This window comes from Podospora anserina, chromosome 4 (genome assembly GCF_000226545.1).
Source record: "Podospora anserina S mat+ genomic DNA chromosome 4, supercontig 1".
NCBI lineage: Eukaryota > Fungi > Ascomycota > Sordariomycetes > Sordariales > Podosporaceae > Podospora > Podospora anserina.
In genome coordinates this window covers 509311-520793 of record NW_001914834.1, presented here as the reverse complement: position 1 = coordinate 520793, position 11483 = coordinate 509311, and the positions used below count along the sequence as shown (strand labels likewise).

The window sequence follows — 11483 nt, the reverse complement described above, 5'->3', positions numbered from 1 at the left end:
AAAATGGTGAGAAAACACACAAAACAACCACAACACCACAAATATACCCTCAATAGGTCTCAGAATGAACACACCTGCGTGACAGTAACTCGCTCGCAGGCCGCACTTCACGTAGGACAAAGAAAAGACACTATGGGCTCGTAGGCCACATAATAAGCACCGGATTAGCCTGATCAGAGGGCCAGAATTGCCTACACGCGTGCAAGGCACAAAATACGAAGAAAAGAATAAAAGTTAATGTCCTATCTAAAATAAAATGTCCGAAGCAGACCGCTTATATACATGACCCCTGAACCCCTAAGTCCTCTGAGAGCCCCGCTTCCTTACTCATACTCTTAGGCCTGTGGCCGCACCCCAAACTACTATACGTAAATAACTTATTTATATTAATATTTATAACGAAAATTATTAAAAATATTATTATTAGGCTAAAGAATAAATATAGTATTAAGAAACTAAGCGAATTAAAAAAAATTTTAAGTTTTAATATTATAAAAAACCACGGAAAAAAATAGGTTTATTTATCTTAAGTAACCTATATTAATATTTTATTTAAAAAATTTAATTATAAAAATATAACCGGTATAGTTATACTATAATTAATTAAATTAAAGCTTTTTTTTATATAAAAAAAATAATTATAAAAATAAAGAAATATATTTAGAAAATCGGTATATTAAATTAATTATTTACCGGTATTCGGTCTAATATTATTTTTACCGTTAATTACCTTTACGGAGGTAATTTTAAACCTTTATTACGTTATTTAGAATTAATAAAATATTTTTTTCGATATTTAATTATTATTAAAAAACTATATATTATACTAGGAGGCTCCGAGTTCTCGGTAAAAAATATAAAATTTATAAAATTTATAAATATTTTATATATAAATATTTTATTTTAAAAATATTTTATTAATAACTATATTGTTTTTATAATTAATAGGCTAATATTATAGAAAAGTAAGAAATAAATTTTTATCGCTTTAAATATAATAAAAGTAAAGTTTATTAATTTAACGTTTATAGGGTATTTATTATAATAGGTATTAAAGATATTAGAAGATTATAATATACTATAGCTAAAGCTATATATATTATATACCAATAGTAAAAACGTTAAAATTATAGTTTTAAACCCTTAAAATATTATTAAAATCCGGTATATTAATATACGGTATAAGTAAGTAAGTAAATAAATAAAGGAAGGAAAATTTAATATTTAATATATTTTTAAATTAAAAATACCGGTAGATAAATTTATAAAGGTACTATAAAGGGAGAAGTATATAAAATTTATATAGTTATTAAGAATACGAGATTTTTCCGGTTTAAAATATGTAGGAGAACGTATATTTATATAGGAAAAAGGCTACTAGGGTATTGGGCAAAGGAGTTAAAGGAAGTGGAAGAATCTAAACGTATATTAGGCTTCGGAGGATATTAGCGATAGCTTTATTTTAGACGGCGGTGTGCTATCTATGGGGGGGTGTGGGGCACTAAAGGGCCTAGGTTTTCCCAGACCTACACCGGTTTGCTCTTGGGGCTGGATTTTCTTACTGTTTACTTTTTAACCAACAACCAACTACTGTAATACCAATTTGTTTACTATTTTTTTCTGGCCAATTTTGGCCTCATTTTCGCAGCCAGTGACTTTCCTAGGTCACCAGCCCAACATAACATAACACACCCCCTCCTCAAGCATCACGGACCTCGTTGACCCTAAACCCACACACTTCGTCTCCTTCTGCTCCGAACCCCCAGGACTATCCATTTCAATCCTCCTTTCCCCATCCCCCGCACTTGAAACGTCATAGTCCCTAGCTTTAGCAAATAACGACCCTTGACTGTGAGCCCCCCTCCCATCGCTAGCCGGAGAAAGGCTCCGCGCGTCGCCAAACCAGAGACTCGTCAGTTCATACCACTGGATCTCCCCAAACGGCGGACGATGATGTACTCTATCCCTCCTTCATAAAGCCATGCACGACCAGGAAGGCACAAAGCTAATGGCTTGCTCGACACCAAACTTGATCCTGACCATCTTCTCCGTGTCCCTGCCGCGAATCCAGAGTAAGGTCCTCCTGAGCAGTCCCTTCTTCTCAGGTCCCTCATCAAACACACCAAAGCCACCATTTGCCTTGAGCGCGGATAAGATGCGGTCTTGTAGGCCATCGACAGCGAGAGGACGGTCAAAGCTGTTGGTTAGCGACAGGTGCGAGTAAATACATGCAGCTTTTGATACCGCTGTATTTTCTCGCCCTGCGAGTCTTTGGAGATTAGGTTGGGAAAGTTGGGGTCACCAAGAAACATCGCGAGTTGGCTGTGAAAGAGTCTTGTTAGCAAACAGGGGGGAAGTGGGTCCGAAATAGGGGTTCAGGGGTTGCTTGGATAGTGGACTCACTTTTTCATCCTCGTCATACTCTGACACATGACACCCTCACCACACTCCCAATAAGTCTGCTTCTCAGTAAAGAATAGCGCCCTCCTCGACAGCGCATGCTCCTGGAGCATCCATCCGCGTTGACTCAGCGGTCCCTTGAGAACATCACAAACCTTCCCATGGCATGTGATGTTACACGGCAAATGCCGACCACCAACCATCAATAACCATGACTAACAACAACGCCAAATATCACCTTAAGGAGGGGAAGCTGCACGTTGTGAGCCTCTCGTCAAGAGTGAGGCAGACAATCAGAGGCAAGGCGGTTATCAAAGGAAGCCCACTGGCCCAGAAGGATATTGGAGGACTTGGCGATGGCCTGAGGCCAACAAAGGCACGGGCCACGCGAGGGAAGATAAAATACGCGTTCAGGATCATCAAGACTGTATTTCCTTCTTCACTTTCAGTATCACGCTCTTCGAGGCCATTGAAGATTATTAGCCTGAATTGAACCATGAGTTCCAAGCCCTGATACCACAGCCCTTGTCACATGTGAGCCGCTCCAAAAATTAGGGGCTGCTCAAATGGTTAAAGGATACAAAAATTTTTGCAAGAGGCAACGAGAAAACTTGGTCCTGATGATCGTAAGAATATCTTGGACAGGATCCTAAGGAAGCAAGAACGTGATAGAACTACCACAACCCCCTCGTCCAGTGCTAACAGTCATGTCACTGTTATGAACAAGTCCGGACTACAACAAGATCTTCCTAAAAAGGTAGCTGCAGATCATCGGTCGAGCGGGAACAACAATAGTAAGTATTCTTTCTACGGCTATACTGTTCAGTCGAACGCTAATGAACAGAACAAAAAGGAAGGGTGATAGAAAGACAAGATGGCTCTATCCTGCCTGAGAGTGAACCTACATCTTTCGGTGCCTTTAGGAAATTACGACTCCACTAACCGCAGGATTCGCCCATTGTTTAGCCAGTTCCGAGGGCTTATTGTACGATGCTAGGCTACAGTCGAACGCACCAACAAAGCGTAAAAGGGTGTCTAAAACTTTCAAAGCTTTTAAATAATATAAGGTGAAGATGATAAACTACTGGCCCGCTACGATAGGTCGGATCGAGCTTAACGCTCGGGGGGAACTTGAGTATTATTATAGAGTGGGAGCTAATAAAGGTTGAGATTTAGGACCTGGCCGAAGGTTTGATTCCCGACTTAAAGGAACTCGTATATAATACGTATAGTACCGCTAAATAGGAAAGATAGAGCGCTAAGCTAGAGTAATATTGGCTACCAATGTAGAGTGGCTTACGGAATACGTTTTTAGCTAGAGTTAGCTCGCTTTGCTTTTAACCCCTACATAGACTTATATCTAGGTAGTATTACGAATAATATTATAATATTAATTGCAAGACTTATTACTATAGATGTTTAACTAACTTAATAAATAAAGAAAGATATATTAAATATAAATAATTTAGGTAATAAGAAATCAGAAAACAAAACCAGTATATTAAGAAATCCTACATTTGCTTCGAACCTTTACTTTACTATACCGCCTTTCTTCGTCCTAAGTTTACTTTGCGGCCTTTCTCTATACGCTATCTCTATAATTTTTTTTTACCTTCTTCTCGTCTTTATTACTCTCTAATTATAAGTCGGTCTCCTCTCCATTTAATTCTTCGCCCTCTTCTCTACTCTTATTACCCTCGTTTTCGCTCGCTTCGTGTGACGAACCCCTGTACAGAACCTCTGAAAGGGATACGGGTTGAAGGTAACTTCTGACAATTTGGTTCGGTGCAGCTAAACAGTGCACAACAAGATGTCTCGATGTAAACACAAGATGCCGTGAATACAATTGTGAATTGCATACTGCGGAACTATCTGCAAGCTATCTAGTTCCTCCGTATATATAGACCTAATGCCAAGCCTGGATCATTCTGTTTCTCCCCGGATCATGACCGACTCCTAAGGATCGTGAGTGATTCCTGGGAATCGCTCATGATTCCTTCATGTCCCGGATGATCCACCTCTTACTGGTCCATCCTCCTTTCTCTTGATTGGCTGCCGTGCCTCCTCTTCCCTATTGGTTGTTCTTTGCGGGTGTCCACATCATATTCGTGACACGAGGCTTTAGGCCTTCTACAGATAGTTTCTTGTGCTGTTATGGATTAGGCTGGTTCTATGTGAGGATTCTCACGTTATTTTCGCTCTCTTGGTGGTGGTTCGAACAAGGGTCCGCAAGCTATCAGATTACCTTGTGAACTCTAAATTTATATTAAATAAATACTATGGTTAGTATGGAACTCTAAACGACAGCCCTCAGGGCTCAGTTGACCTTCAATTCCAGCAACGATCCTTGTGTCATAGCTCATTGCTGTACTCCGGTTCGTTAGCCTGTTACACTGTTTAACCTGTACGTCCTTTGACGAACCGATATCTTTCGTCCCCTCGCCACAAGGCCTTTTCGATTTACCAGGCGCAATGACACATTAAACGCATCCGTTACTGTTGTACACCGTATCGGCCCTTGTGCTTCTACCTAACTATTGTGGCAGGCCCTGCAGTTTTGTCTTAAGGGAGAATGGCTTATGAACCACCAAACCGACATGTGCTCTCCTCTTCCACAAACTAGCTGCTTCCATTTCGACAGCCGCTTATTGCCAGCCTTGAGAAACCTCACATGAAGCCGGGACCGACGGGAGTCGGTAGTCAAGCCTTGCCTAGGTGCCTGTTCCAAGGTAAATACGTAGCAACCTCGGAACTATGTTTGTTTCATCGTAGCACATGGAGATATAAAGGTAAGTGTGACAGCTGTGTTACCCCCGTATCCCCACAGGTTCGCACCTCGAGGTCTCGCCTCTATCTCGGATTTAAAATACAGCCTCACATCGCCATATGGTTGTCCTCAGGACTTCTGCTTCTATCCACTCTAAGCACAGTCAGGTTTCAACGCAAATATGTCTTTTGGAGCCAAAAAAACCTACCCCCTATCTCGTCACATGTGAAACGGCGGTTGGCCTGCCTGGTCTCACAATCACCATGCCTACAACTTAAAAGTGTGTCGGTAGGTAACCTAAACACAAGTCAATGGATGTTCACCAAGTCGGCACCGAATTCTTTCAGGTTGCACTTTAGGCACCGAAATGGCATAATGTGAGAACCAAAAAGGATATGTCGAGCGATCCGCTGTACAGGCACTTGCAGATAGGTGGAGGTCGTACCCAGAAGTTACCTACGGGCAGTTTTGCTGAGATGCTCAACCTCAACGTCTTGCACGTGCACTCACAATCCACTAGGTTATTCCGCGAAATAATTGACCTGATTCAACCTCTCTATGATAGTGGTTGAAGATCCTGAGTTCTCTTTGAGAATGAAAGCCTTCCAGGTTGCGGAAGCATTGAGACCTTCGCTCTATGGCGACACAATTTGAAGGTTTGGCCGTCTTGGGCAAGCCTGCTTACTAGTAAGAGCCACTTACAGTCCTCGAGTCACTGATGGGGAATTTATAAATTATCACGTATAAGACATGTATCTAAAAGAGCACAAGAGGCATCGCTGGAATAACAACACCCCAATAACCATCGACAATGAGATTAAGATTAACTATTGAGTCATTATCACCTCTAGCATATCTCTTTCCTCCCCAGATTATCTCCTTCCTCCCCAGATTATCTCTTTCTTCTTTTTCTTGTGACTCTTTTCTTACCTCATCTCTTCATTCTTTCACTAATCCCCGTGCCGTCTTAGCCAAAGTTGACACCACCTCAGAACCAACAAAAACCCAAACAAAAAGCTTAGAAAGAGAGCTCATCGTATTCCTGCAGTCTGATCTACAAACTATCAGGTCTTTACATCGGCAGCTCAGCCTTAAAAAAAACGCACACACCAAACCGAGCATCCATCTATCTGTAAGCTGCTGTCTCTCCTTTCCTTCCTTTGGCATCACAAAAGAGCGACGTCCCCCTCTCCCACCGAATTACCCAAAATGAGCGTCCAGTCTACCCACCTCACGTCCATTACTCCTCACTCATCCCCAAGTTCTCCATCAACGCCCTCTTCTCCTGCCTCCAAGCCTTCCTCTCATTCCTCAACTCCTCCAACTTCTGCCTCGCCATGTCCAACAATTTAGCCTTGTTGATAGACCGCCCCTTGACATTGATGTTCGGACCCTCTGTGTCGGTGTCCTCCCCATCCTCATCATACAGCCGCAAAACAAGCTGCAGGTTCTCAAACTGCTCATTCAGCTTAGTCCGGTACTTCTTGCCAATCTGGTTGTGCCACAACCGTCGACTGCTTTCGTATTCCTCCAACGTCTGCGTCTGGCTCGGCGCAGTCAACGGGGAAGCTGCAATCACGCGGCTGCTGGGTTTGAGAGGGATTTGCTGGGTGGTAATCGAGGAGACGTTGCCGGCATCCATGGGGACGATGGTGGCGGTAGAGGCAAAATAATCATCACCGCTCTTTTCACAAGGTGGTGGTGGCGACGAAGCACACGATGAAGCGGACCATGAGACATTTCTTCCTCCGGGACTCGCGGTAAAAGTCGGTGAGTGCAACGGGCTGTGGGTTGAAGCCGACGAGAACGACGAGGCGTCGGTGGTGCGAATGGTGGTGTCACCTGGCTGCAGCTGGTGCTGGAAAGGGAAGAGGCTGCGCTCGCGCTCGCTTATGCTGGTGGTGGCTTTGTCGGTTTCTGCCGTCCACGTGACAGGGGCAACAGGGTTGTGATGGGCAAAATAGCCATTTCCGGACGAGTTGTTTCCAAACTGTCCGGTGCTGGAGGACGAGGTGGTGATGGGACAAGAGGGGTGGCTGGTGACACCAGGCGGTTGGAAGGCGGGGAGCGGTGGTGTTGTGGTGAAGCAGCCTCCAGGATCGTCAGGGACATAATGGAAACCAAAGGGCGCCGTGTGCGGATGCGGGCCCGAAAAACTGGGAATCTGGCATGCTGCTGGTGCGAGACCCCATTCATCAGTGCCGGCTCCCACCGTGGCAAGATTGGAAAAGTACAAGTTGACGTTGGGCGCTGTCTGTCGGATTTCTTGTCAGCCAAACGCTCTCCCCGCATTCATTGGATGGGACACCACCAGGATGGACTCACAGTTGGGCATCTGGTTGAGAGCCCGTGCACCCCCATCATCAGGGCCTGGCCCCTCTCGGGATCAGTACCCCAAACAGCCGTCGGGTTCATGGTCGCCATTCTTCCTCTCCTTGGCTCTTCCTTGAGACGAATGTTCCTGACGTAACGGGCAACTGTCTAGAAACAGCGCGGGCGTCAGAATACAATCCCTCCTCGACCAAAAACGACAGCGTTTGGGTGTGTGTGTGTGTGTGTGTTTGTCTGGTGAGAGGCGTGATGCGGGTTGGGAACCGGCACGCCTTATAAGGAGCAATCACTGCCGGAGACCTGGAGCCCTGTTTGTGTGCCAGTCGCGCTGGCTGGCGGCGGGCATGGGGGCAACCCACGTTGCTTCTGCTGCTTCCCCGGGTCCTTTCATTTTGGGGCACACAAAGACAGCCACAGCCAATCACGGGCTCCGAAATCGCCGGTCTGTCTCTGACAAGTCACTTGTGGGCTGATCCACGTTTGACTGACAGACATGTCTTGAACCCTGCCTTGGCATCTCGACGTGCCACTCGTGCCTGGCATTTTCAAGAAGTGTCTCTTTTCCTTTTTGCTTGTTGGGTCCTGATATGGGTTAGGGTTGACGCAGGGATCGGACGAGAGACCGTCACCGCCACCGGACTCGGTTATGTACTCGGCCTCTGGAAGATCTGGCAGTGAGGTGCCCGAGAGAAATGGGATGTGTAGTCGCCGCCGGGGCCATGAACGCGGGGGCCGATTCCATCCGAGCCAATTGGGGATGCATCTAGTGGCACATCTGCATGGTGCAAAACGAAAACTAGAGCTGCACGACGACGTTGTTGATCGCACGTCTCTGTGAGAAATCGCAGTTTGACATGTCGGTTCATGCACCTTGCCATTAGCGCATCCTGCCCGCCATCAACTGATAAGGTAAGAATCACGTTGACCGCACGTGACAACCTGGAGAGCCACTATAGGTTATCCAAAGAGGGAGAAGTAAGAGAGAATAGCAAAGGCGCGCGTCATCTTTAATTTTCTTATAGTGTCGGTCTGCCCCTTTACTGCTTCTCATTTGAGTCGCAATTCTTTCGAGCATCTTGAAAAGACTTTTCATCATCCATCAACTAGTATCTCTTCTTTCTCTGAACGACTTTAAGACATATGTTCAAGCATCCAAGTATCTGAAAAGGTTTTCCTTGAGGCCCCTAAATCTTCTACTCAAGGATGAGCACTTCTCTCGCCACTGGTCTCTGTCAACCCCAGGCAAACAGCTCTTACACCTTCGTGAAGATCCAAGTAACAAACCAAGCTGTCTTGTAACCTCATGCTCCCATTTGCATAGATCTGACTTGTTTCCCAACACCATTATCTACCGAATCCCACAGGTGGCACCCAGCGAGAAAGCCTCCACCGTTAGTGGAGGTGGTGCAAAAAGTGATGATTGCTGTGAGATTCGAACTCACGCCTCTTTCGAGAGTAGAATACCATTCATTTCTGAGTGGAAGATGTTATCTTGAGTCTACCGCCTTAGACCGCTCGGCCAAACAACCAGTTCGATGGTGATCTGGGCTCGAGCTATGCGTCATGATTGAGATGCGATGGGACGCAGAGGTGCAGGTGCAAGATACTTCATATGAAATGAAGATAGACTTTTGTCATTAAGGGCTGTATATTTTTTGGTACAGTCATATGAACTCAAAGTCATTTAATGATTTGGGGCTAGAAATGCCTTCACTTCACGATGCTTCCAGACATCACACCTCACAACACCAATCACCATGTCATGATTAAGTCAGGTGGTACCATTGAAATCGGATATTCCCCATCAAAAATTGCAAACTAGGGTATAAGTACATCCATGTGCAACAAGCACAGTATCACAATACCGACCGACATCACACCGCGAAGAAAAGAAAAAGATGGTTCTGAAGAAACAAGAAGATAATTACCAAACTACCACCAGGAATGAAACGAATAAACAACCCCGCCCATTTTGTCTCCCATCCGTCTCAAACTATCCACCTCGGACTCCTGGGACTCCTCAACGACCTCAGCGACATCAGACTGGTCCCGCTCTACGAGCCATCCGAGTTTCTCACCTCCGCCGCGCTCAAGCCGTCCCTCTCCACCCTAATCTCCCTCTCAACCATCACACCCCCGTTGTTATTTTCCTGCCCAGCGGCATCTGGCATCCTCAAACCAGCGCCTCCCTTCTCTCCAAACGTAGGTGACAAAGGCGAAAAAGGGCTGTGGTGCTGACTGCTCGGCTTCTCCTCCTCCATGATCAAATCGTCAGGGTGGTCCTTTCTGGTGTGACGGCGGGGGCATTGTTGTTGGTCAGCAGAAACAGCAACGTGGTTCTTGCCTTGGAAGCCGTGGGCGTTGTAGGAGGCTGCGCTGCCACGACGGTCGTGACTGAGGAGTGGACGCTGGGTGGCCATGCTGGAGGTTTGGTTTCTCGATCGGGGGTTGGAGCCCATGCTTGAGCTGCCGGTCATGTCGGTGGTTGTGCCAGTCGGCGAGGCGTATCGTGACGGTGCCGCAGCAAGCCGTTGCGCGACCAACACCCCAAGGGGAAGAACAACAATAACAGACGTCTGCGTCAAAGAGGCCGATTCAAAGTTGGTGAAGGAGGCGAACTCCAATGCTGCGAAGACCACTATTTCTTTTGTCAGTCCCGTCCACCCACCCAAAGACAAACAACCACAAAAGACGTACCGGGCACAAACATCAACACCCCATTACAAATAACCAACACATCCATCGCCTTCAACCCCTTCCACCCCGGCAGCACACTCCTAGTCTCCCACATATGCATCACCAACCTAACATTAAACAAGAAGCAAAACCAGCAAATCCCCCCCGTCATCATCCCCAAATAAACCTGCCTCACCCACACCCCGTCCCTTGGCACCGTCATCCCCAACACCCCCCTAGCCTGAATAACCGCACCCGCAAAGTTGAACCCAACAGTGACCAACCCAACCCCGATACTCACCCCAACGGCAAGCCACTTCCACACATCCCTCCACAAACTCAACATACTCCACGCCTGCACAAACAGCGCGGCATAGATCAGCATCGTGACCGGGACAGACAACAACGTGGCAACAACAGAGATATTGATATCGTTCTGCGAGACGGCCGAGTAATCCCCGAGAAAAAGCGCCGTCAGCGACGCCCAGGAGGACGGGTAAAACAAACTGAGGAGGACCATTCTCGTCGTGTTGAGCGCGAGGGCAAGGATGGAGATAATTGTCGGCCAGCGCTTGAATCGTGGGAGGGGGGTCATGAGGAGGACGACGGCGAGGATGGAGATGCAGGCCCCGATTTGGGAGCCGTAGAGGATCGACAGGGAGGAGGCGTCGGCGTAGATTTCGGAGACTTCCTTTGGGGTGAGGGGGACGGGGGCGAGTTCGCCTGATGGGGGGGCCGGGGCGAGGAGGATGAAGGTTTGGGTTGAGGGGTTGAAGTTTGTTGGTGGAGGCCCCGGGGCGAGGGTGGTGGAGGTTGGGGTAGACATCTTGAAGAGAGTGTCCTTGATCTCCCTGATCTTGGGGGTTGTTGATGTTGCTGAGGCGCACTTGCGTGGGCTTGGCTGGATACCGTGAAGCGATCGTTGATGTCGAGGCGGCACAGCTCTAGACAAAAAAAAGATCAAGAGAGTTGTCGATTTGACTGAAGTCCACGTTGGCTGTGGTGTTTAGTGGAAAAGAAAGAGCTGCTTGAAACCCATGCTGGAGAAGTATTTGAGGACCGAGGAACTGGTGATGGTGAATGGCAAAGTAAATAATGGATGGTGGGTAGGCTGTATGTAAATACTTCTCCTTTTCCATAGGATTGTTGCTTGGTAGTAAACAATCGCAATGGATCTGGTGGAAATGGAGCAGGAGCAAGCCTGGCCACGAGGTTGCTGCGTGGTCATATTTTGGAGCCCATCATGGCTTCTAAGAGGGCGCGGATCGGGCGGGATAATGCTACCAGAGTTTAGGACAATGAAAGTCTG

The 11483-nt window shown here is 46.6% G+C and overlaps 2 protein-coding genes across 2 annotated transcripts, besides 1 other annotated feature; both read right to left on the bottom strand.

Moving 5' to 3' along the window:
- Nucleotides 1–6407: 6407 nt before the first annotated feature.
- Nucleotides 6408–7633, bottom strand: PODANS_4_1390 (uncharacterized protein; the record flags this gene model as incomplete). Its single annotated transcript, XM_001903717.1, has 2 exons — nucleotides 6408–7421; nucleotides 7493–7633. Coding segments are annotated over 2 exons (1155 nt in total), but the record flags the coding sequence as incomplete, so codon positions are not given.
- A 1282-nt stretch (nucleotides 7634–8915) lies between these two features.
- Nucleotides 8916–9027, bottom strand: a tRNA (tRNA-Leu).
- A 525-nt stretch (nucleotides 9028–9552) lies between these two features.
- PODANS_4_1380 (uncharacterized protein) lies at nucleotides 9553–11000 on the bottom strand (the record flags this gene model as incomplete). Its single annotated transcript, XM_001903716.1, has 2 exons — nucleotides 9553–10116; nucleotides 10167–11000. The coding sequence occupies 2 exons, from the start codon at nucleotides 10998–11000 to the stop codon at nucleotides 9553–9555; spliced, it is 1398 nt and encodes a 465-aa protein (XP_001903751.1).
- Between the last annotated feature and the right edge of the window lie 483 nt (nucleotides 11001–11483).